Genomic DNA, 26,687 nt, shown 5'->3' with positions numbered 1-26,687 from the left:
TCCCTGTGCATGCGTGGGTTCTCTCCGGGTACTCCGGCTTCCTCCCACAGTCCAAAAACATGACTGTTAGGTTGATTGGTCTGTCTAAATTGTCCTTAGGTGTGTGTGTGATTGTTTGTCCCGTGCGTCTCTGTGTTGCCCTGTGATGACCTGGCTCTCTGTCCAGGGTGTACCCCACCTGATTGACCGTTGGAGATAGACACCAGCCCCCCCGCGACCCCACGTGGACAAGCGGGTTCAGAAAATGGATGGATGGATAAAAATTTAACCCTTTAGCTTCTACACCAACAACAGAAAATGTTAAGAGAATCGTCTTTTTTTTAATCAATTGGGGCAAATAGGGTTGTGAATTTACTATCAATAGTAATGTAAAAAATTAAATCAGGAGTTTCTGCTTGGAGTTAAAAGCTTTACAATATTCAATAGATGATCCTGGATTCTGTGGCGATTATTTTACATACAAACAAGTTAAACATGCAAGTGTTAAAACGGTGGGAAAACCTGGGATTTATGCACCTCAGAGGAGATTCAGGACATTCTTACAAAAAAATCAGAAAACTGAACAAGTGGCTCCGATGGATGGACCAGATCAGAGTCACATCCTGAAAAATAGGAATTAAACCTGAGGGATGATTCAGCTGGTCAACTGTTGCTCGTGCGATAGCTGTCTGATAATCAATACGAGTGTCTGCAGCCCCGTATTTGTGTCATTTTTACTAATGTGAGACTTAAAAAAAAGAAAAGTATAAATGAAAATCTTAAAATAGAAAATGTTTAGAATAGTGAGTCTTTTAATATCCACACATTAGCTTTAAAGTTAATGTTGTGGTGAATTAAAACAAACCTCTACCGACTCCTTTAGAAAAAAGTGTTGCTTAAAATGGACTAAAACGTAAAACAGGAAACAAACTGACTCAACAAATGCAAGTCGTTTAAAGTTTGTGTTGTTTTGGACCTGTAGATGTTTATAATTGAGTTTATTGCTGAACAAGTAAACAATTAGGATATTTTGGAATTTTTAATGTATAAATTGAAACTGTTGTGCCCTGCGAGTGAACGAGTTTGACCCATGAGGCAAAAGGAAGACAAACAGAGGTAAAGAAGCTGAAATATGAATTTATCATTTATTAACCAAATGACCCCAGCTCAGTAATTCATGATGGTTTTAGGTCAGATTTAAACTGTCCATTATGTTTTGAGATTTAACTCAATTTTTCCTGTAGAATCAAAAAGCTTTTGTGCAGATGTAGGTCACTGAACAAGTCAGTGTTGCTGTGGTGACCTCTGCTGGCCGAAGATGGTGTTGACACAAACTCAGGCTGACAGGTGTTTTATTATTACATTTATTAGTGACACGAACACATGAATAACATGAACACATGCTTGATTTACAACACTGCATCACATCTCTAACACCCGCTATTACAACACAAGCCACAGTATTACTTCTCAATAAAATCTTACCAGATTAAATCTGTCAAGACAACAGCTGCACATGCTTCAGGGACTAAAATTTAAGGCATGGGTTCAAAGTGTTTGGTGGGTTTTTCTATAGCTACTTTGAGATCTGCTCTGCATAAAATGATTCGTTATAGAGTTTTTATTCTTTGGCACACTGATAATGGCCAAAGAGAAATAAAAATCAAGTTTGAAGATAAATAAACCCTTTAACTTGGCATGTAATCATTTTTGATAATTCACAAAATCTACAAGAGGGTCTGCACAGTGACGTATGAACAAAGGCACTGAGAATATGACTAAAAGTACAAACCGTAAACTCATCCTGCTCAAAAACTCTACTTTCACTATTTAACACATGAAGACTTGGACCATGCAACTTGTGAGTAAAAGAACATGAGCTAATCTAATTCTGGTATAGGGTCACTTTTGTTTTTTTACATAAACCGTTGTCTGATGCAATAATCTGGTTTCATTTCTGACATCTGATATCATCTGAAACTAATCGGGACTCTTCTGAACGTTTAGATCACACTGGCCGACAGACAAATATGTGAAACACATAAAACTTAAAAAAATAAATGGAAGGATATCTAAAGACAAAACCCACCTGGAACGTTGCTCTGGTCCATCAAAGTGAGAAAACTGTTTTATTAACATTTTCTGTGAAATAAAACATGTTTGTGAAATGTAACAAAACATGTACGGTCACAGACGCTGGAAGTGGTTAAAAGTATCCGTGTGGACGATCAGATGTGTAAAAAACAAAAATTAAAAAAGCCTACACTTCACAGTAAGCTGGATGAACAACAAACTATAAACACAAAATGACATTTAGATTTTTACCACCAATGCTGCTAAAACAAACAGCCTTTTGAACATTTTCCATCTAATAACACAAACCAAAAGGCTGGAAAACAACTGGAAATAATTAAGCTGGTGGGACTGGATGTTTGTTTACTGCAGCAGAAAATCAGTCAGCGCTCACACACACACACACACACACACACACTTCCTGTCCACCCAACTGAACTGACCATAAAACCCATTAAAAGGATCACATGCTAGTTTCCCAACTGCTGACTGCACTTCTGCTTTGCCATCATGGTCTGATAAAAGGGCAAAATAAAGATGACTCGAAACCCACAAACGTGTTTTTCTGCTGCAGTGGATTTCAAATGAATCATCCGATGATGTGGAAACATGTGATGGAGAAACAAAATGATTTCAGTTCTGTCTCACACACACACGCACACACACACAGATTCAGCTGCCCTGGAACAGATCCAGGGTCTGCTTTAAGGCTAGGTAAGGCTTTGTGTTCACTGAGCAGAAACTCATTACGGAAAGCAGAGGAACCATTTAACCATACAGCTAAAATAACGATATTCAGACACAAATCCAGCACCCAACCTGCGCGGAGGTTCAGGCTCCAGAACAAGAAAACAGCTTACTGAGAGGTAACCATCACACAAGTGATTCGAACATCATATACTACAAGTTTTATAATCTGAGATTATATAACAAAATCTATTTTAGTTATAAATGTGACTAAATATGTTTGAGGAATCAAGTTTACAAGCAAGAAAACCCTTTCTGCAGAAATCTGACACCACCTGGCAGGTAGGTGATGCTCTCTAAACTCCAGGAGCTAATCTACACCTCCGTTATGCTCAGATTTAATTAATCTGTCTGGATTCTGTATTTCAGCTCTGCTTTGGTGGACGTGTTGGACTGAATAACATCACAGCAGAAAATCTTGGCTGATTAGTGCAGCACAATAAAAATTAACTAAACAGAAGTAAGGGTGAACATTTTGGGTCCGGTTTCTCCTTCAAAGAGAAAAAACATCTTTAATAGACAAAATAAAAAAGAACCGTTCTGGCTGAGATCAAGTGTTTGTGGTTAAAGGCAGTTGCACAAGAGCTCTCTGGTAGGAAAATCTCTTCATGCATGAGGCAGGAACCAGTCTAGGCCTGATTGTGTCATCTATGACATCGCCGTTTGGTACTGTGGGGAGGTCATCTTCTGGAGCAGAGGGATCTGTGGACAGGAGGACAACAGGACAGGTTGAGATGGATAAATATAAAGAGCAGAAGCTACAGAAAGATCATCTAACGTGGTTTTGATCTACTAACAGGTGAGATCTGATGAGTACCGTGCTAGGACCAAAGCTCCTTCTGGATATTTCCAAAATAGATCAGAAAATCTCTCCATCCACACCAACTAAATATTAAAATACAAAGAACGTCCTCAGCTCGGCTACATCGACGGTCTAGTGTTACCTTGGTCAGATCCACTCCAGTGAGGGCGTTGACAGAGACGGGGAGTTCAGCAAGTAGACGGTTCACCTCTCCTGTCACACGGCTGCCTTCACCACTCAGGATCACAATCTCATTGGTCTTAGCCAGCGGAGCGGCGACTTTACCAGCAATCTGGGAGGAAAAGGCAAAACGTGATTTTTGTTTTGCAGGGATTAAAGATTATTATTATTCTGGGACTAAACGTTGTCATCCTGTCATCAGTTTTATGTTAAAACGTTCATCATCGTCCTCTTCTCTGTGGTTTTGATCAGAGAAGAGGTAAAAAAAGACAAGAATCACAAATATTAAACAGGAGTGACTAAAGGAGGGCTGACCTTGGGTAGAGCGTCCAGTACCAGAGCAGTCTTGGCTGCCTCTCCATACTGCTGGTAGGCTTCAGCTTTCAGCCTCATCTTCTCAGCCTCAGCCTTCCCCACCGCTTCAATAGAAGCAGCCTCAGCTTCACCGATACAGCGGATCTTCTCAGCTTCAGCTTGAGCAGTCAGCACCTTCTTCATCCTGGACCAGGCAGCAACAAGACTCTTTAATAACTTCTGATCGTTTCTAATTCCACCACATCTCTGTGGTTTAGAAAAGAATAAATGATCTTACTTCTGGCCCTCAGCCAGCTGCTGCATCTTGTAGGCTTCAGCCTCAGCGGGTCTTTTCACGGTGGCAATGAGCTCCTTCTCAGTTCGGTCGATCTCCTTCTCCTCAATCGTGATCTGCTTCTTCCTTTGCACCACCTCGATTTCTATCTCCTCTAGACGGATCTTCTGCTGCTCTTTGGCTGCCTGCAGCTCATAAGCCAGCTGAGCCTCTGCTTTCTAAACCAGCCAGGTTGAATTTTTAATATCCAGTCTCTATTTTTATTTATTTTTTAAACAAATGAAGCCAAAAGGATTAATCTGGATACCTTTGTGTTCACTTCCTGGTTGAAGGAGGCTTTCTGCATCTCCAGCTCTCGTTTGGAGTCGGCCATCTTTGTGTCAGCGATGAACTTCACATCCATCATTTCCTTCTTACACTCAGCCTCCTGAAAAGGACAGAGAGCAGAAATCATGGAGATGGATTATGGCTGCTGGGCTTTTTTTTAGATTGAAGCCATTAGCTAACGTGCCGCTCCACTTACTCTGATGCCAGCATCTCTCTCCGCCTCTGCCACTCCGATGTCAGCATCCCTCTGAACTGCAGCTGTCTGTGTTTTACCCAGAGAGCTCAGGTACTCCACCTTATCATAAACATCCTGGGGGGGGGGGGGACAGAGAGCTTTGAGAATGTCCTTCAAGAACAATAAACCAATCAGAATAAACCAAAGTGATGTGGCATACTTTGATGGTGAAGCTGAGGATCTCGATGCCCATGCGTCCCACATCAGGGGCCGCTACCTCTCGCACCAGAGATGCAAACTTGTCTCTGTCCTGGTAAATCTGTTCCACAGTGAGGGTACCTGAAAGACAAAGGGGCCAGTTGGTGTCCTCCATATGCAACCCTCATTTATTATTGGGCTAAAATAAAATATCCTAATTAATGAGAGCTGCACCTGAAATTTCAGTCCAATCAAAACGGTCCTTAGGTTAATTTTTGTTTGAAACACTAGAGGAACATTTAGGGGCTCAAAACCTGGGAGTCTCCTTTACCCCACAGAGATGTGTTACCATAGTAACGCCACAAATATGGCCGTACGCGTACAGGTGAAATACAACCAAAAACCTTTTTTTCTTTTCATTACTATGAGGCCAAAGAAAAGAATCCAACTGCTGATTTTTTTTTTCCAAACAAGCCGCAAAGTTTACATGAAGATAATTTAATCAGCAACATTTACTTGTTTGAAAGGCCGTTTCAACCCCTTAAAAGTACGTTTCTGTGTAAATATTAGAAATAAAAATAAACGCAAACAAACAGAGCTTCAGGAGAGACGAGCTAACCGCTAGCCTAAATACAACAAAGTGTCCTAAAAAGCTCCAGTCTCTAACCCTTTATTGTCTGTTATGCATGTAGCCTCCAGGAATGGTCAGTTTTCCACCTCCAGTCTGACCTCTTCAGTATCTGGCCATTTGGAGACATAAGTCTTAACTGGTGCTTTTAATCTGCGAGAAAGATACTGTTGCTTGGCCAAGGTGCCTCTCAAGCTTTCCCCTCATCTCAGACTGCTTTGCTTCACAGAACAAGAAGATGGAACTTTTATAATAATGAACCGTTATGAATAATGGAGTGTTAAAATAATTATATAATGAATGAATAATAATGGCTGAGGAATAATAATGTTGTGATTGACCTGTGCTTAAATTACTGAAGTAGAAATGAATATTACGTTATGATCAGTAAGTTGATTTAACAAGTGAATCACTATCTACTGACAAGCTCACACACACTCACCATATCTCCATGATGCAAGTTAAAGTTAAACATCACTGCACATAAAGATTTCCTGACCCACAAATCAGAGCTCTTCTATCGGATGTTCTGAGGTTTCCTGAGTGAGTCAGTTTTTGAGAAAGCTTCAGACCGGCCATCCGAAGCAAAACCTCTTTAACCCAGCGCATCTTTTGACAAGCTGTCAAAACCCTGTTGCACGCTACAGCTGACCGCAAACGGTTCTTTCAGAATAAAGCTGAACCAGCTTCAACTCCTTAAAAGTTACTCCATAGATGCAAAACGAGTCCACCTGGTTGTCGTGACCTGGAGACGACTCTGGACTGACCTGGTCGTACTGCGGTTTCTCTACGGACTTCGGTACCGTGGGGTCCACGGACTCCCTGACATCTCGGATCCAAAAGAGAGTCTCCGATAAGGGTACGTAGACCCGACAGGTTGCGTCTGATGTGGTTTTATAAACCACCACTATAGTTTATGGCAGACCAAGGTTCTGGTAACGTCACATTCACACTTCATCACACCTCACATTCCATCCACTTAGATTCATTCATCACATAAAGTGTTCCTAGTTGTCATGTTTTTAATTGCTTAGAAAATAAATTTCTTACTTTTTATAAACTTGACTCTCTTCTTGAATTAATACGAAGCGTCTTACGATCCCTGAATAAACAAAGAATTCTAAACCTTCTGGTTAAACATTCAAAGATCAATCCGACTGGATTTCCATATTTATATAGAAATTCACATCTTATTGGTCAAATGTAGTGTAGCATATTTAGCTTAAAAAGCACCCAAAATAAATATGCAAATATTTTATAATCTTTAGTTTTGCAATACGCTTATTTACATGCAATGCTGTGATTATTTAAATCACCAGCAGCAACAGCTCCAGTGAATCCGGAGGTCAAGTTCAGCAAGAATTTCTAGAAGTAACAATGGTCCAAAAACACCAATCCTTTATTTTAGATGGTCCATTCAGACGGGAGGTTTAAGCTCTCAAAACCCAGGTGAACCAAATCATGTTCAGCTTTGTGCTTTTTCAGTTCCTCCAATAAATATGAGGACTTTTATTTGAGGAGTAAAAGAAGTAACTGGTGCCGTTGTGTAGAGTTCATGATTCCAGTTGGACCCTGATGATGTCATCAGACCGGAGTCTATAAAACCCCACTGCTGTAGTTTTACAGAGCTCGTTAATATTCATAACAGAGTCTAGTGGTTATTGATGGGAAACTGTGTGACATGTAAACAGTTTTTCATGGTTTATGTTCAAGTCCAACATTGAAGTCTAATCTTGAGCTTCAGAGACTTCCTGCTGATACAGAAGAGGCTACTCACCAAGGATAGCGCGCAGATGACCCTCCAGCGTCTGCAGGATAACGCTCTTGATCTCAACCACCGACTTGCCCAGGAACTGCTCACAGGCGTAACCCAGCAGTTCGTTCTCTGTCATCACCTTCACCTAACGTCAGCACGGATACAGATCGTCAGCTGCACACACTCACAAACACAGGTGTGGTGCACATGACAACACGCTAGAGCTACTTCAAACACTCGTGTTCCTCTCTGCTCACTTTCCCACCATCGAGTTTGTATTAAAAACATTGGAGTCTTTGTGGATCTGAGGTGTTTCAGTGGCATCATAAATGCACGGATTAGAAACTTTCAACAGAACAGGCAACAAAATATTAAAAGTGCAGATTCTCAGCAGGTGTTAAAGATGTTAACGTGATGCTTTTCTAGCTCATAACTTTACTTTGAGTCTGTGATTTACACATTTATGTTACCTGGTGGATGTGTCAATGTGTTAGCATTACTAGTGGCTGCTAGCAAAAGACAGCTAATGCTACATCTGTGGTTAGCTTAAAAATGTAAATCCTGTTAAAATAATAAACGTGATTTAACAATAAAAAAAAGCTGACAGGAAATTGTTGATTTATCGTTCAGCTGCTCTTTGTTTATATAAAACTACAGGATGAGCTGAAGTAATCCTGGCTTTACATTTTAAGCAGTGATAAGATGGCGCAGCGATATCTCAGTCTAAAAACACAACCAAACAAAGGAGTTTGGTTCAGTATCAATATCACAGTAAAGATAACATTAACTCAGATTAAGTTCTGCATCCATAACTTGAGATTCACAAAACAAAACCTGCCAGTAATTTAAAAACATAAAAGTAAACAGAAGAAGCCTTAAATGGTTTAGGATTATAAATTAGGCCACAGGAGCTGTAAGGAAATGAAAGAGTGAGCTGGGTCCTTAGGTGAGAGGTCTGCACGTGGTTCTGAATCACAACATGCACTCATACTGGAAACAAGGGCAACACAAAACCAGGAAGGAGGATCTTCATTCCAAGGAAACACTGAAAACTGGGATGGGCTGCAGGATAGCCACAGTAACATGCCAGCTCAGACAGACAGCAGGAGGCGCTGTGCTGCATCTCCCAAGACCGGCAGGTGTGTGTGAGTGTGTGCGCGTGCGTGCGTGTGCGTGTGTGTGTGTGTGTGTGTGTGTGTGTGATGTCACTCTTTTTGCTGCAACTTATTTAATTCAACAATCGGTTAAATGAAGATATTTAATCCATTTATGATCATCCTGAAAAACAGGAAAGTATTTTAGGTGATTTCTTCCATGACAGGTGCTGTAAAAACTTTCCAAGCATAGATGCAAATTTTTACTGTTAAAAACAGATGAGTTTTTTTTCTCTGTATTAGCAAACACATTTCTCTCTAAATACAGAGAACACATTCATGTTCTTCAGGAGAAATCTTTCTCTCGAGTTCAAACATGTTCCTTTTAACTCCGCTGTTACTATGGTAATCCCCACAATGCCTTGGCTTAGACTGGATGAATCTCTGAGGAGTAAACCGTGGAGAGCAACAGGGACGTTCAGTTCCAGGCAGTGGGATCGTTGTCAGCGCACATTTAGGAAAATACAACGGAAAACTAGCAAAACTAGAGAAACGATCACCGACTGACATGCAGACAGGAAAAAACTATGGAGGATGTAATTCTAAATAAAAATGCAACAAACACAAACAAAAAACCTTAAAGAGAAAATCCACCAACAGTAGTTTGCTATACTGATCAGTAAATAAATCAGTGGCTGTTTTAACCTTAATGTTTCCTTTTAAATCCTTTTTCGTTCTTGTGAAAAGCCTTGTTTTTATCTTGAGGTGCTGTATAAAATGTTTCTGCTTCTAAGCCAGATAGATTTATCAGTATTATTATTTCTATATGACTAAATAATAAAACATATCATGATTGTGAAAAATCATGATGCAAACGGTTGAGAAAACAAACGTAAATGTCCTGCCATAAAGTAGGAAACTATTAACATTAAATTTCACTGCTGTAAGAATTACTTTTGTTGTGATGTTTGCATCACTTACACTCACAATGCTAGTACCAGAGCCTGGTTTTCAATAAGACTGATTTAATACAAACCTCTCCAGAACTGGTTCGGAGAGAATCCATAATGTTGAAATCTGAATTTAAGCAGGTTTAATCTGGTTTTTGTCTAGGAAAACTGGTTCCTGTGATACACAAACACCTCCATGTCACCGTCTTGAATCAGAGTAGAAAAGTTAGGCTCAGACAAAAAAAAAAAAAAAAGCTAAACATCTGGGATTAAACCCCAGCGGAACCAGCTTGTAACTGGTACCAACAGAAACAGAAATTCTAATTTTTTTTAGATGCACTCAGTGTCGACCAAACTCTTAAACAGCTTCCTTTACTTTCCCAGAACATTTTCACCCAAATGGCAAGTGGGGTAAGTTTTATATGATGATGGATTTTGTCTTTGACACAATTTTATAGTTTTTTTCTTTTCTGGCACAAATCATAACAGGGCTGGCACGTTATTCCAGGAGTTTGAACTGGAATGTCGCTAGTTTTCTAAAAACCAAACAATCTAATCAGGCATGTGGTGGCTTCCTGTTTTACCCCGCCAAAGTTTTAAAAGGTTACGACTTCAACACCACTACGGTTTTGTCTCACACCGTTTCTGTGGTTTCAGATGTTTTTCTACTGACTTCCCAGAGGTGGTGCAGGGATTTCTGTGGCTGTGAGCAGAGTGAGGTAACGCTCACTTTTATGTTACTGCAGCTGTGGGTCAGCTGGGTCTTCTGACCTGCGGTCGGCTGAACATTTCACCACAAACAATAAAAAATAAATCAGCTGTTTGGATTTCTGTCTAGCAGCACAAACTACAGATGATCGCGACTTTGGTGCTACATTAGTGCAACACATTACTATTTCTGTTCGGAAACATACATTTAAACAACAATCTACAAGTGTTTGCATGTTTTGGTCCAATTAATGACAACTTTTAAGCTAGTTATAAAGGCTAAGGCAGCTAATTAACTAGCCAACATCAACAGCGTGGAAGAAAATAACCTTGTAGTTTTAACTTTCTTTACATCTGGTATTATTATTACACTTTGTACATCTGTTTAAAATCACAAATATTAAATCAGTAGGCTAGCTATCTGTTGCTTTAGACTTTAAGGATAAAACAACATAATTCTCTCATTTTACCAATACCATAAAATAAAATGACTATAATCTTGTTATCTCTTTCTATCCATCTTAGGACAGACCCACTTGTGTTTTTGATGGGGTGAACTAACAAACTAAGGCTATGAATAAATATAATATTATCAATATGTTTCTTAGAAGCAATAATCTAATAAAAGCTATTAGAGGAGACAGTACATTGAATTTTTTTATAACACTGATTTAAAGAAGTGATATTTTTGCTCAAGGTTTTTAAATATAATTTATTATGGTTCAATTTTCTCCTGGTAAAAACTAAGCATCCCAGCATATGTGTGTATCATTTTACACCCATTTAACAGATACTAAATAGAAAATTGACTAAAAATAAGGAAAAGCACAAACAAACAAACCAATAATTGAGCTGGTCAGAGAAAAGTCTAAAACTATTTGAAAATAGTTTGAAGTTAATGCAGTTTAAAATCAAAGCAAATGATCTTAGAAATAACCGTCACCAAGGAAACACAATGAGAGTATAATTAGTGACCAACACACCGAAGCTGTTAATGAGTATCTAGATAGCAGCCTTGAAAACACCAGCTGCCAGAAAAATCAACGATCATGTTCCATGTTATTTTAGGTATTTGATGAAACTTCTCCTTTTACCTGTAACATCATTTATACACAGAACAGGTGCGTAATTATGCTCAAATCATTTCAGTTCATGCACCCTTGGATAAAAGGTGCCAGCCCTGAAACAACCCAAAGCAACCACACAACTGTCTGCAGATCCGCCTGGTGTGTTTGCTTTTAAGAGGATTCATCAACATCAGTGTGTGCATCTGGAGCCGCTATCTGTGCCGGGATGACGGGATGATGCCAGAGACGGGAAGGCAGGGGTAGAGGGGTTAGTGGAGTCTGAACTGGCATTCCCAGAAAAGTGTGGTGATTTACCTGAGCCACCCCAGTGACAGTAATAGCTACACCCTCCGCTGTCTCTACATCCTCACACTTGGGCTGCAGGGTCATAATCTCAAGCGTTATCCTGTGGAGAACGTGGAAAAATATCAAATAATAAACATGTCCAAGGGGAAAGCAAATGAAGGGAATGAACAGAACACAAGAAGGTAACAAAACAAACAAAAACACAAAGTGAAACCATTCACCCAAGGACTCCAGATCACCGAGAACAGAGATGATACCCGGAATTCAAGCGTCGCTGAATTCAGGTTTAATTCAGACTCATTTTCATTTGGAAATGTTTTTTATTGACACTGGATTCCTCTGATCCTTATTCTAGATTAGAACATTCAAACCAACTTCAAAAACAGTTTTGTTAGTGGCACCCTTTTCCTTTGACCTCATGACCTGCAACTGCTTTTGTTTTTATGAGTGAATTACCTGAGCCACCCCTGTCACATCCAAGGGAACACCCTCCGAGGTTTCGATATTCTCACAGCGACAGAGGATGGTCATAACCTCCAGAGACATTCTATGCAGGCAGGCAGGCAGCAGGAATGGCAGAGGCAGAACAGTAAGTTGGACAACAGCTGTTAGGAACGTCAGTAACCAGCGTTAAGGACGCACAGAAAGGAGGCAAAAGGCTAAAGCGTGACCCTCCATTCTACTGGATCCAGCAATGAAGATTTATCTGTTTGTGAAGTAATTATTCGGTCTTCCTGGAATCACACCCCTCCACTGAGCTCTATTTTCATTTTATCTTCTGTTCTTACAGTGACCCTAAAACGCCTCTTAATCCAGACTAGATCACTAAAATCCATAATCCCATCTAGACTTAATAGTCATTTATTGCTGGTTTATCGTGACGTTTCAGAGCCAACTAAAGAAACGGAGACATTTCTTTTGTAAACACTGACAGGTTCATTTCATCGGAGCTTTGGTGGAAAAATGGCTCTCTGCTCTCTCCGCATCAAGAACAGGAACACCCCCCACATTCACAACACAGTCCATACTGGCTTGTGTAAAAAGGGCTTTAAGCAGGACACAATCATTACTCTGGGGAGACCAAAGAGCTACTTTAGCAATAACATCTGTGCAAATTGATGTATTAAAAGCACAGCTGGAGCTCTAAAAATAAATATGACCCAAACAGAAACATTTTTGTGTCTCAACTTTTACATTTTCTTATTAACCTAAATTACCCCAGCAACTGAAGACAGAGAGCACTTCATAAGAAGTGAGTAAGCCCCACCTTTGTTTAGCTGAGATGGGTTAAGATTAAAACACGAAAAAGCAAAGCAGGTTAGAGAAGCAGAAACACTGAGGCAGGCTAAATATTTCATGTTCACACCGATAGCTACATAACAACAGGAGACGATGCTTCCTCATAAGATTCCTTATCATGCTTTAAGTGCTGAGGTTTTAGAACTAGAACTGTGTTTGCTTGTAAACTCTGTGATAGCTCACAACAAAAACAAGAAGATAACGCCGTTACTGAACTACTGTTCTGCTGGATTTATAACAACTCCATAATGATGAAAGCTACATAGATTAGAGCTGAAATCTAAGCATTCAGTGAAGGACAGACATCAACATTTCAACTGCAGGGTTTGTTTACAAAACTAGATTTAAAAAACGTAGTATCTCATTTTAATCTGGTTTTGAACCCCGATAAAGAAAAAAGATGCAAGTCAAAGCACCCTTCAAGATATTTGACTGATGATTTTTTGGATGTCTTGTTTGGCTTTAAGTGAGTCTGTTGATCTTTCCAGGAGCTTTACTGAAGCCGGGTGGTTTGAGCTGCTCTGTTTACACGTTTGATGAACGTTGGTGAGAATGTTTATCTTTGTCATAAATAATTTATTTTTCCAGGATGTGTATAAAAAATTAAGAGCAACCATTCTACCGACAGAAACCTGCTTTTGGTGGTAAAGTACACTTCTCTGTAGGCAGCTTTGCCGTTTATGCCTCAAAATTTGTGTTTTGTCCTCAAAGAGACAAAAATCTGCACATAAAATACCAGAGTACTAGAAATATTTTATTTTATAGTTATTAGAACCAAAAACCCAAAATACATCACATATCAATAGTTAGTAGAGGTCATCTTAAAGAGCAAGTCACCCCCTACCAGAGTCTTACTCCAATGCCACTTCAAGTTTGAAAAATGAAACATATGACATCATAATGTACCAGCTAAATTCATAGTGTACCTCTTAGCCAATAAGGATGGCAGATTTATATTCAAATGCAGTGCAGAGTTTTTAACTGATGAGGGCACAACACTGACAGTTTAAAGCAGAATATTTAAATTTGAACTAATTATTGACTACACGTGTCTGCCGCACAGTTACACTCGTTTATATAGTTTATCAGCAAAAAAAAGTTGATTTGGGGGTGACTTGCTCTTTAAAGTACCAAATGTTAGACCCAAATGCTGTGTGTCTAAAACCTTCTACACTTACAGGTAGGTGTCAACATACAAATAAACATTAAAATTTTATTCATGCAGACATTTTTAACCATAAAGCTTGACTTCATCAAAAATCAAGTAAAATCACATAGAATACTAGAACTGAACTTATTACTGTATAATACAAATGCAATAATAATTTTATGCTAATAACATACATCTCCAGTTAGTAAAATTCACTTATTTGCCCATTTCTATGTCAAAAATATAAACTAGACTCCATGTAAAAATAAATAAAAGAATAACCGTAAATGACCCGCTCCTGTATAGCGCCTTTCAGAGTCAGAGGACTCCAAAGCGCGTTACACTACAGTGTATCATGCATCCATTGACACACACATTCACACACTGATGGTGATGAGCTACAATTTAGCCACAACTCCCCTGAGGCTCACTGACATCAATCATATGTTAAAACTTACTGAGTCCTTTAAGTTTAATGTATTTAAAAGTGTCAAATGTTTTGGCTTTGTTATTTTCCTCCTTCGTAAATGGTAAAGAAGTCTGATCAAAAGATAGAAACCCTTAGAATGGCATGTGGAGTTTCCTGTAGAGCAGCAGATTTCCTGTTCTGACTGAGACTGGGTGCACATTGATGCTTTTTTCATAGTTTAAACCACTGCAGGAAGGCCTCACCTCTGGATGTCAGAAATGAGCCACCAGGCCCAAGCCCAGCCTCCCACGACATATGTCTTCTGATCCGACCCACAGCAGCCACCTTTGAAGAGTAAAAGAGAAACAGACGTCACATGACTGCTCCCAATTATTAAAAAACACAACAACAATCACTGGTCAAAACAAAAAAAACTGTAGGAGCATATTGTTTTGGTCAAAAAACGACCAAACACTGACCCAAATTTCAGATGCTGTGAACAGTTTCTAAAGAAGATCCTGTGGTCTAGACAACGAAAACAACACCTCCAACCACAGTCTTCACAAGTTGGTTGTGTTTTCCACTCCTTTTCTTTTGCTCTTTTGATTATTTGATGTTGCATCTGTTTGTTGCAGCAAGTGGTTTACTGGTTCCTAGGAGTTGTAACCCATTTACTCCAACTCAATCATCGCAAATCGGTCTGATGACATATATAGCAGATCATCATCAGGCTTTTAAAATTGCTTCAGCAGAAGGGGAACTACTAATTTCTCAAATGTGGGGATTTTATCAACAACAGATGTGTAATAAATGTGGGATCTTACCAACAAAAACACATGCCATGTCCGTTCACTGGCCTCAGTTTGATAATTGAATCTGGAGTGGTGCAACATTCTCAGCTTTCATGTGTTGAAAGGCAAAGAAAGCGGACAACTGTCTTTATTATTTTTTTAAAAGAACATATTAACAACCATTGAGCATGCTGGAACAAAACTTTCCACGTCTAACATTCAACATGGTGTTTCCAACATCTCCAAAAAGGGTTAGAATGAAGAGTTATTGCTTATATTATTGTGACATTTCAGGATAATTGTCAAAGCATTCCAAACTCTTGTCCTTTGCCTACATTCCCAAAATCTTAACTTTATACAATTATGATAAAAAGGAAGAATGTCAAAAAGTTTCACCAAGACAGTTCAAGTGGACATGGAGAATCAAAGTAATCTCAGAGAAGAGCTTTGTTTTTTCTCAAACACATAATGACATAGTTTGATTGCCATGTGAAGATGTGCTTTAACATATTTAATGAATCTGTAAACACCATGAGTGTGTTATGAGTTAAAATTAACACAGTATTATTCTTTAGCCATGACTGTACATTTACACATGCCTATTAAGTACTAACCTGCATGCCTGTTTACACTTTAGAAGAGCTCATTTAATGAATGAAAGAGAGTGGGAGGAGCTTCTACTATAATTCCAACCATGCCCTGGTGAAATGCCTCCATCAGTTTGTCTGGTCACCTCCAGAAATACATTCAGCTAAACAACATTCTAGCTCCAGCATAGCTGAAATTCCTAAATGTGCTCAGAGAGAGGAGGGGGAGGGTTCATCTCATGTGTAAGAACTTACACAAGCTATGCCATGTACACTGTGACTTACAACCACCAGAATATGTGATACAACACATCCTGCTCCTCAAATGAACCAGTTGCTCTGGTTGTTCATCAATCTGAAAATGTGTTGCTTCATTAACTGATTCTGTCAGTGACACTCTTAACAATGGAAGATCCCAAGTGAATTGGGCAAGATGCAACTGCAGGTCTGAAAAACGGTAGCATTGCTGAAATAAAGACTTTAACAAACATATTCATAATCATCCACAGGAATTAATAGCATAAAGACATAAACCTTGGGAAAATCCAATCCAATTGATCCTCAGGTGTTTGGTTTTAGATATAAGAAAATTCAGAATCTGTATACACGATTCTGAATTTTTTTTTTAATATATAGGACGTAAGATGTGATTTTTTTTTAAAAACGAGCTATCTGTCTCCAAAAACGTGTTTGGGCACAAATGGTTCGTTTTTTCATCACATCTCACATTCTCCTGAGTCTCAGGATTAAGAAACATCAGCTTTCGGCGGTGAGAAACACTGTCCAGACCTAACAGATACAGTACAACGGACAAAATGTACAAGACCCTCCCCGTGTAACTCGATTACCTTAGCTTCTGAAGGAAAAGCACCGCCATACCTCCCTAACAGGCTCCAAGAAGGAAAATATACAATTGAAAGCCCCATTTTTCTAAATCCAAACATTTTTCATTATAACCATCTTATACGGGGGCAGCTCTAGTTTAGTACGACGTTACTCTGTTCATAAATAATAGAAAAAAATGAATGTAAATGTAAACAAAATGTTTCTAATTTAAACAAGACGTTAATTTAAAACACACACACACACACACACACACACACACACACACACACAAAACACATCGAATGCTTTGGTTTTAGGAGCATTGTCATCCGTGTTATCGCCATTAACGTTTGTTAGCATCCTGTTCAATCAACGTGGGAAAATAAACATCTGCCATTTTCGACGTAGAGGGAGGAAACAACAGTGACGTTAAAGATGAACGTTAGCCTAAATTTGCCGAGTAATTGATACGGAACTGTTTCAAACAAATATGGTTGGTGAGTTTAAGCAATTCATTCATGATTCTTGTACTTACCAGAAAGTGAAAGCTGCTAATAAACACATCAAGAAACACAGAAACGTTACCTGAAACCACCAGGGCCTCGTTTGGTCCAACGGTGTGGCAGTTTCCCATCTTACCGAAGCAAACAGACGTGTATACACGCTTTCTCAAAGCATAAAATAAACAAATTTATTTTTAATAAACTTATCTTGGTCCCTTTAAAACACAACCTCTCCACGCCCCTGACGACTGATGCGTTTTTTTTCTTTCAAAATGGAGACCGGAGATCAGTTTGAGCCTCACGTTGAAAATAGGCAATGCGTTTCCGCTAAATATTTTCAAAATAAAAGAAAAACATGCAAAAGTACGTTGCGGTGGATTATTTTGAAAATCAAACAAGAGTTTTCCGCATTGATTTTGACTGACTGAACACACTCAGGGTGTCTACCCCAAATGACAAAGTAGGCGTGTTATTGTAAATATCTTCTCACGCAAGGGCTTCCATAATGAAATCCTTTTAATTTTCTGGGGATGGAAGTTAAGTTATTTCATGTCATCACATGATATTTATGCCCTCTAGAATTATTTACATAAATACGCAAGCAAATACGTCACACCACCAGACAGAGGCAGTTCTAGAGATGTATTTCTGAGGATGGCAAAAGAGGTCCCAGATGGGGGGTGGAGTTTACCACAAAAAAACCTTGTTTTCATGCTTTCATGCTTTCTTGATAAGATAAGATAACCTTTATTAGTCCCACAAGTGGGAAATTTGTTTCGTTTACAGCCAAAGTAAAAGTAAAAAGTAAAGGTTATGCAGCAGAGGGAGAAAACACTAAAATACAATAAGTTCTATCGTAATGAGATAAAATAAACTCAATACAATAGATAATTTATACCTTAAGAATGGAGTAAAAAATAACCATACTATACACAGCTTAGAAATACAGAGTACACTTCATCCAACAGATGATGATACATATCTTTACACAAATTACATAAAACAGTACTTGACTGAGTACTATCAATCAATAACCTTCTCAAGTAAACGTCATATATCTGTGCAAAAACTTTATTCATACAATCTAATTTGACTATAAGCCTGGCATTGTGTGCTTTGATCTATTGTAATTTTTTAAGGGAATTCAATTATTTATAATAAGAATTTGTAAGCATTAGCAATGCAATTTCTTTTTCTGCAAAAATTCCTACATGAAATTCTTGTGAATGTCATTTGTAGTAAAACCCATAAAATTACAGATTTCATGCCAACTTCTCCCAGTGTGCCTCGTAGCTGCTGCATGCTGGAGTGTTTCTGTTAAGCTAATGATTACAGATAATAAAAACGACCAGTTATATCATCTCAGACTCACTCAAATCAGCGTCAATCTCCACATGGAGTTAGGGCGCGGGCATCAAACAGAGATGAGACAAGTTGCGAGTATGGATCATAAGCTCAGCAGACCGACATGGAGTAGACAGATAGAGTTCACCTTGGCTGGCATCGGATGTGCTGTGGGTCTGGGGAACGTCTGGAGGTTCCCATATCTTTGCTACAGGAGCGGAGGAGGTGAGGAAATCTAAAGATATAGAAAAAGACAGTTTGTTCAGTGGTGTCACAGACTCCATGTTTCTACTATTTCAGTCAAATAAGACTTGCAATCCCTGATGCCATATGAGTTTATTTGTAGTAATGAGCATAAAGACTTCGTAGTGGATTACCTCACCTGACTGTTACCCTTAGACTTTCACGCAAGTTAACGATTAGCAGAGTCTCTACTTCATCCTCAAACAGCACATGTGTAAGAACTGATTCACCCTCAGTTTCTGACAGGTGCCTTTCTGGTTCCGTACCTGCTCATGTTAGTGGTTTTGGGGATCCCTCTGCTCTACATGGAGCTGACTGTGGGTCAGTACACAAGAAGAGGGCCCGTCCATGCCCTGGCAAGTGTTTGTCCACTGTTAAAAGGTACTTTGCACACATTTTTCCTGTCAGGTAAAACTCTCTATGATAGAACAAAAGCCAACTGTGGTTTTGTCTGACCCCAGGAGTGGGCATCGCATCAGTGGCCATCTCCTTCATCATGTGCACCTACTATAACATCGTCATCACCTGGGCCCTGTATTACCTCTTCAGCTCCTTCCAGGCACCCCTTCCATGGCAGAGCTGCAACAACACTTGGAACACACCCAACTGCACTAACCATGCCACCAACAGCAGCTACTCATCCACAGCCAGCCAGGAGTTCTTCAAGTGGGTTTAATCAATGGAACAGACTAATAGCAGTAAACAATGTTAAATAACCCACGACTCACAGGAAACATGGCTGCCTAAAGAAGGTAATGTCCAGAAAATAGCTCAGGGATTAAAAAATGTAATTGTCTTCAGAGGAAAGTACTAAATTGACGAAAAGCATTGATTGATCAGTCAGGTGAGGGATATCAGTTGAAGTAAAGGTCAGAGATAAGAGATACAACATCATTGGGAAGTGTGTCAAAAGTTGAGTCAGTTTTAACCTTTAGCTTCAACATCTAAAGTGTTAACATCTATAAGATGTCTCTTTGGGGCAGAGCGCTTTCAGAATTTTCAGAAATACAAAGTTTGACTTTGTTTATTTGAGCTACGAAACATCTGTTGGTTTTCCAGCTTGAACATTGGGAGCTCTGAGAACAGAGGTGAAAAACACCTTTCGGCCTGTCCTGTTTGCTGATTAGACAATAATAGCGCAAGACCTCACATTTTTGTGTTTACCTATTAACTGGTTGTACCACTCCCAACCCACAGCTCTATACCTTCCACTGAGATTTTGAAAACACAGTTGACACCTTTTCTAAAAGGTTATAAAGGTGAACAAATTAAAGACCTAGCAGTCCATCATGCCAGTTCTAAAATAATTTCATCCAACTTACAAAAATAATGGAGTTTTAGCTGCTTTGGTGAGAAAAAAAACAATTATGCATGAACTTGCGCAATCAGCACCTACAGGGGTGACTCAGACCTCCACAACACCTGATCTTTGTTCAAGATTTACAAAATGTTCCCAACATTATTGGCGTCAATTAATTGGGAACTATGAATGTTTACACAAATGCCCAGAGCAATTCTCATCAATGCTTTTGTAATCGTGGCCAATTTTCTCATTTGTGTCATTAAGTTGATACGTTCATTTTATGCTCCTTGAAGATATCGGATGCTTGAGCAGACTAGTGGAGTAGAAGAAGCCGGAATGCTGCGGTGGGAGCTTTTCCTCATCCTCATCCTGGCTTGGATCCTCGTTTATTTTTGCATCTTTAAGGGGGTGAAGTCAACAGGAAAGGTGGGTGCAACAAACCAGGAGTGAGCAAACCACATCAGAGAGCCGAGCTTCAATCTTCTCTGTGTGCAGGTGGTGTACTTCACCGTTCTGTTCCCGTACATCATTCTGATTGCTCTGCTGATCAATAACGCCCAGCTTCCTGGTGCAATAGATGGCATAAACTTCTTCATTGTGCCGGAGTGGGACAAGCTGCTTTCGGTGGAGGTAAGGGAAAAGAGCAGCGTTGATGAGAGCAGATGTGCGGTTACCAGAGGTTACCAAGCAGAGCCGTGTCCAGGACATTTAAAATGGGGTGGCCCATGTGGGGCACTTGTTTATTCATGGGTGGCACCAATGGTTATGCTTATCTATTTATTTACACAAATCATTTATTTATTTACTTTCTAGTGAATTTTTGAGTTTCACATTGCACAATCACCTTTTTTTTCCCCTCTCTTCATCTTCTACTTTTGTGGTGGTTAGCAAGTCACTTCCTGTTGCATTACTGCCACAAACTGGAGTTGAGTGGGACTCTAAATACTATGCATGTGAATATGAAATATATGAAAAAATATTAATACTACATGCCTGGGCTAGAAAACAAGCTGAAAGGAGCATGCAACCACACACTATTTCGGAGTTTACAACCCAAGCCTTTTGTCGACAATGTAAAGTCAATTTAAACTGGAACTTAGTGGGGTGGCACCTGGGGTGGCCAATCAGATTCTAAGGGTGGCATGTGCTACCCCAGGCCACTCCCTGGACACGCCCCTGTTACCAAGACCCCGCAATGGGCTGTGAAAGTGTCGAGTCATGTTGGTGTACATCAGGGGTAGGCAACCTTGGTTCTTGAGCGTGATTTAGTTGCTTTCCTGCTCAAACACACCTGATTTAACAGTTTAATCGCCTGTTCAGCAGGTCATCAGGCTCTGCAGAAGCCTGTTGATCACCTGCTAATTAAAATCAGGTGTGCTGAGGCAGAGAAACCTCCACATTTTAGAGATACTTTCACAAAAGAGAAACAAGGGAATTCCTCCTGTCACATTTTAATCGATACGTTTGATTGATTAAAATCACACACCCCCAGTCACACCCCCACCCATGCCCAATTAAACTCTTGTCAGGCCCCAACAAAAGGTCACGACTGATTATCTCAGATGAAACCTTATTGGGCCCCAACAGATGACCCCAGCCCAGTAACAGACTGAAGCAGAGAAGTCTCACATTTTTAGAGGTTTCTCTGTCTCTCAACACACCTGGTTTAAATCAGTAGATGACTGACAGGCTTCTGTGGAGCCTGATGACCTCCTGAACAGGTGATTCAACCATCAAATGAGGTGTGCTGGAGCAGGGAAACAACTGAAACATGCCAGACTGTGGCACTCCGGGATCAGAGTTGCTTACTCCTGAGATTGTCATTTATGACTTGGCAATTCTTAGGAGTTAAACATGAATGTGAAAAGCAAGTGGATTTCTTCTCTTGTTGCTTGATGAGCCTTTCCAGTTCAGATCACAGATCGGACGTTCTAGACCTAAGTAGTAGAACATTAACGTCACGAGAGGTCACTGACCCTTTCCGTCATCATCTAAGTCATTTGGGCCAAAATCATTCAGCAATGATGGTGACTGGTTCAGATGACATTGTCCAAGGTGTGAGTGGTTCTGGAAAAACCTCCAAGGTTTTTATCATTTTTATGAAACACGCACTGTCAGATCACATTCATGTCCTCTATAGAATGCCCCTTGTCGTTGGGATGTATGGGACTGCTGAGATTTGGCGTGATGAACTGGCTCTTCTGTGCCAGGCCATCTGCTCATAGCTTCTTCTTTGTTTCACCAGTAGACATCAGAACGTCCTCGGCACTGAGCTGAAGATACATTTCAGTTTGTGTTAGGAGGTCCAGTCCTTAAAAATCACGGTGAAAATACAAAAAAAAAGTCCTCGGAAACTCTAAAACCATACAAGATGATAACGTTCTATGTGTTTCTCATCCTTCCCCGCTGTTCTTGTAGAGTGCTTGTTGTCTTTTGGTGTCCTCCTTGATGAACTTGAGTTTTGCGCTGGCGAAGGTTCTCATCCAAATCATGGTTATCCAAAAGGGTTCAAATGAAGCCAACTGGACTTATTTAGTTTCTTGAAGACTTTTCACTTCTCATCCGAGCAGCTTTGTCAAGCCTGAAATTCTCATGCCAGGATGAGCCTCATGAATGAGAAGTAAAACATCACCGAGCTACAAGAGAGGAAGTTCAGTTGCCTTACAAGAGCAAACACGAGTCACAGAATTTCACTTAATAAAAAAACCCACTAAAAGTACATTTCCACCGTATTTATCAAAATACATTAAATCTGTAGTGACAAACTGATCAAAAATAGTATGTTGGGTATTATCTGAGTGTTTTTGGGTCATAGGTGTCTGCTGGTGTCATGCCATGTGTCAGAAGCTAAAAGGTTCTTAATTAGATTACTGAAAATTGTTGGTCCTGTTTTGAAGGTGTGGGTAAATGCTGCAGCTCAGATCTTTAACTCCATTGGGATTGGGTTTGGCTCCCTCCTTGCCATGTCCAGCTACAACTCCTTCAACAACAACGTTCTCAAGTAATCATCCATTCACCCTCACCCAGTCATTCACCTTTGTCGGATCACTGGCGTGGTCAGAGCGCCATGTGAATGACCATTTTCTCACCCTGCAGGGACACGCTGAGCATAGCCATCATCAACTCTGTAACCAGCATCCTGGCTGGTTTCGTCATATTCTCTGCTTTTGGGTACATGTCTCATCTGCAGGGAATTCCCGTCAGCAAGTTGGCAGTGGATGGTAAGGTTCAGACAATATTTTAGATCCAATTTCTTCTATAATCATATTTTTTGCTGGTGCATGTTATTCAATCACTTCTGCACTGGCAGGGTGACGATGGAAAACATCTGCTCAACATATCAAATATCAGAGTATAATTGGTTTCATGTAGGGTTTTTTTGGCCATTCTAAAGTGTTATTTGGTTTAAAAGATGTCAACAGTCACTATCTTACCCATTAGACCACTTCCTAAAGAGCATCAGCCCAGAGAAAGAGCTCTGGTGCTACTTAAGATCAAATTGAGCAGCAATTTCTTAAGAATTCTGCAGGAAAAATAGTTTAGTACAAAATTAATGACAGTCTCATAAAATTATATTCACATAAACCGTTTTATTCTGTAGACCATGCATGTCTGAAGTGCAGCCTGGAGGGCATTTGTGGCCCTCGGAGGGATTTTGTGAGGCCCTCTGGCATTTCTATGTTGCACTTTTATCTCTCCAGCAGGTTGCTTATGTATATCAGCAGTTTTCAACATTTTTTGTTCTCAATTTTTTATTGATGTGTTTAATTCAGGCCTTTATTGGGCTGAACAAATAGAAAAATAACCATAAAATAATTTTTGCATGTTTTTAAATGAAGAAATCCCATTTTTTTGTGGCTCAGAAGGATTTTTGACACCATCATCAGTTTCTCATTACACCATAATTTCTGTGGATTACTAAAATATTTCCTGCCCAACCTAACTGTTCCACAAGTGATGCCTTTAGCCTTTAGATGATCAGATTTAGGCTTCTTAAGAGCTAAAAGAGCTTTTATCATCAATGTTTTGCTTTTGCTGTGTGTGTTCTAGGTCCAGGACTGGTTTTTGTTGTTTACCCACAGGCCTTTGCCAACATGCCAGTGTCTCAGCTGTGGGCGGTCATGTTTTTCTTCATGCTGCTGTGCCTGGGGCTGGACAGTGAGGTAGAAATCAGAGAATCTGAGCAAAGGTCTCAAAAAATAAAATAACAAAACTAAAGATCTATGTTGGTTTGTGTCAGTTTGCAATGGTTGAAGTGATGGTGACGAGTCTCATGGATGAGTTCTATCAACATCTGATTAAAGTTTTCAAGAGGAAGGAATTTTTTGTTCTTGCCATCTGCGGTGTGACCCTCCTGCTGGGAATCCCTTGTGTCATGCAGGTATTTGCTGCAACTCACTGGAACCGAACGATGACTAAATAACAAAATCATCAAGAGCATGTCTTCTTCCAGGTAGGAATCTACGTCTTCCAGCTGATGGACCATTACACGGCCATCGTGTCCATCATGTTCCTTGCGTTCTTTGAGATCATTGCCATCTGTTGGAGTTACGGTGAGATGTTTGTTTACCTTAAAGAGCAAGTCAACCCCTACCAGAGTCTAACTCCACTTCCACTTCATGTTTGAAAAATGCAACAAATGCTGTTGCCTGGCAGACCGAGAGGGCGGAGCCGCTAACAAATACACACACACTCAGGCTCACGACAGCATTGTGACATCATAATGTACCAGTTTACATCATAGCATACTTCTTAGCCAATAGCGGTGGCAGATTTAAATTAAAATACAGTGCAGAGTTTTTACCTGACAACGGCACAACACTGCCAGTTTTAGGCAGAATATTTATATTTTAACTAAGATGCACTGAAGTGCCAAATTATTGACGACACGTGTCTGCAGCACGATTAGACACTCGTTTATTTAGTTTATCAGCCAAAAAAAGTTTATTTGGGGGTGACTTGCTCTTTAACTCCACCATTGAACACACTGTGAAAGATTTTAATGTTTTTGTCCTTCTGCAGGTGTGAAACGACTCACAAGCAACCTCGAGGAGATGACTGGAAGCAAACCAAACATCTTCTTCAGATTTTGCTGGCTAGTAGTAGATCCTGTGCTAATCACTGTAGGTTGGATAATTCATACAAAGCTGCCTGGAAGTGTTTCTCCCTTACAGTTGTTGTCATGCTTAACCCTTTACTTTTGCACGTTTGCATCAAACCAAAAGAGAAAATACTTTTTCCACAGCTCAGCATCACTATTCTTCTCTGAAGCTGCGTTAGTTAAACCTGTCTCCTTCTCTCAGGTCATCCTGATTTTTTCCATCATCCAGTTCAAACCAGCTCGTTATGAGGACTATGTCTTCCCACCCTGGGCTCAGGGTGTTGGCTGGATCATTGCTCTGGCCTCCATCATCTGGATTCCACTGGGCACCATTCACACCTTGTGGGTGCTACCTGGCTCATTCATGCAGGTGATGTAAAACTACACAGCCTAGTTGCATGCTGACTTTAGATTAAGCTAATTTTATTTCCTGTCTTCCACAGAGACTGAAGCTGTCCATCACGCCGTTCACACTGAACGATAAGTCAAAAACTCCTTACTATGAAAGGGGAGGAGCAGTGGAGCAGCCGTCCATAGCTGTTACCACCTCCAACACCAGTCTACCCGAAAAACCTATTGAGACAAACTTCTGACATGTTTGCACAAATGATTTGCAGCGAATTATATTTAATTTAATCATAAACTAATGCTTGATGTCAAGCTTGCTCAAACTTTATGTGAGGAAATGAAACAGAAGCATGTTACAAAAATGATTCCTGTGATTGTGGAAATCTGCAAAGCAGAAGACTAAATTTGGTAGTTTTTAAATTGAATGAGTGTCTTTTGACATGTATATTTGCATTAATTTAAACATTTGTTGTTCAGAACTGTTCTTGTTCATGATTTTAACCCTTTGATGCATGAATTATGAAATCTTCAACCATGATTTTTTTAACAATTTTTTTCATTCATTTTTAGGTGTGAATGAAACAAATTTCAACAAATATTTTTTGTAAAATTTTATAATTTACAAATAATTTATTACATGTCCACCTCAGTGGACAGGGTGCATTCAGAACATGAAATATGTTGGCTTGGCTTACTGAAGTCCAAATGGAGGGGCTCAAATGCAATAAAGTCTTCAACAGCTGTGCTTAATATCAAAAACAAATACATAACAATTTTGAGTACCTGTCCACTGTAGTGACCATTATGCATCAAAGGGTTAATACATATGCTCCTTTAACTTTCTCCATTCTTGGTCTTTATTTTGCAAAGACTGCCATCTTTTGGTCACATCTGATCAATGCACAAGATCAGCTGTTTATTAAAAGTAAATTTTTCTAATTAAAAAGACCAACATTAATATCAATGGTTAGGGGTTAAAACTACATCTTTGCACTTACACTCCCATTAAAACAGTCATTAATTTATTGTTGGCTCATTTTCTAGGTCAAACACAAGGAAGTACTGATAAACCTGATATAGGGACGAATCAGAACGAGGGTCATGCTGCTGTATGTCATGTAAGATGTAATAAAAAATAACTCATCATAAAGACCAGTTTGTGTCGTCCCTGAAATCATCAGCTGAGCACTAAAAGATGAGAGACA

The 26,687-nt window shown here is 39.6% G+C and overlaps 2 protein-coding genes across 4 annotated transcripts; one reads left to right on the top strand and one right to left on the bottom strand.

Annotated features, from left to right (window-relative positions):
• Nucleotides 1–1,327: 1,327 nt before the first annotated feature.
• LOC107387057 (flotillin-2a) lies at nt 1,328–17,449 on the bottom strand. 2 transcript variants are annotated; one of them, XM_015961814.3, is made up of 11 exons: nt 17,226–17,449; nt 14,701–14,782; nt 11,589–11,679; nt 7,476–7,599; nt 5,093–5,211; nt 4,894–5,007; nt 4,678–4,797; nt 4,374–4,588; nt 4,097–4,280; nt 3,744–3,893; nt 1,328–3,501 (listed from the first exon to the last, which is right to left on the bottom strand). In XM_015961814.3, the coding sequence occupies exons 1-11, from the start codon at nt 17,272–17,274 to the stop codon at nt 3,448–3,450; spliced, it is 1,302 nt and encodes a 433-aa protein (XP_015817300.1). In that variant the 5' UTR covers nt 17,275–17,449; the 3' UTR covers nt 1,328–3,447. The 2 variants fall into 2 exon arrangements, with proteins under 2 accessions (XP_015817300.1, XP_015817301.1); XM_015961815.3 differs by lacking the exon at nt 11,589–11,679 and adding an exon at nt 12,036–12,126 and having other exon boundaries at nt 17,226–17,448.
• Nucleotides 17,450–17,833: 384 nt separating this feature from the next.
• si:ch211-283g2.1 (sodium- and chloride-dependent GABA transporter ine) lies at nt 17,834–26,632 on the top strand. Of its 2 annotated transcripts, none has more exons than XM_054730919.2 (13): nt 17,834–18,712; nt 18,977–19,111; nt 19,192–19,396; nt 20,327–20,459; nt 20,529–20,663; nt 22,931–23,034; nt 23,130–23,254; nt 24,084–24,196; nt 24,274–24,414; nt 24,487–24,586; nt 25,056–25,156; nt 25,337–25,504; nt 25,578–26,632. In XM_054730919.2, the coding sequence occupies exons 1-13, from the start codon at nt 18,370–18,372 to the stop codon at nt 25,725–25,727; spliced, it is 1,953 nt and encodes a 650-aa protein (XP_054586894.2). In that variant the 5' UTR covers nt 17,834–18,369; the 3' UTR covers nt 25,728–26,632. The 2 variants fall into 2 exon arrangements, with proteins under 2 accessions (XP_054586894.2, XP_054586895.1); XM_054730920.2 differs by having other exon boundaries at nt 17,837–18,712; nt 18,967–19,111.
• Nucleotides 26,633–26,687: the final 55 nt, after the last annotated feature.

The sequence above is a fragment of the Nothobranchius furzeri genome, chromosome 10 (assembly GCF_043380555.1).
Source record: "Nothobranchius furzeri strain GRZ-AD chromosome 10, NfurGRZ-RIMD1, whole genome shotgun sequence".
NCBI classification, from domain to species: Eukaryota; Metazoa; Chordata; class Actinopteri; order Cyprinodontiformes; family Nothobranchiidae; genus Nothobranchius; species Nothobranchius furzeri.
The sequence above is the reverse complement of the archived record's forward strand: the minus strand, read 5'-3'. Positions and strand labels throughout refer to the sequence as shown.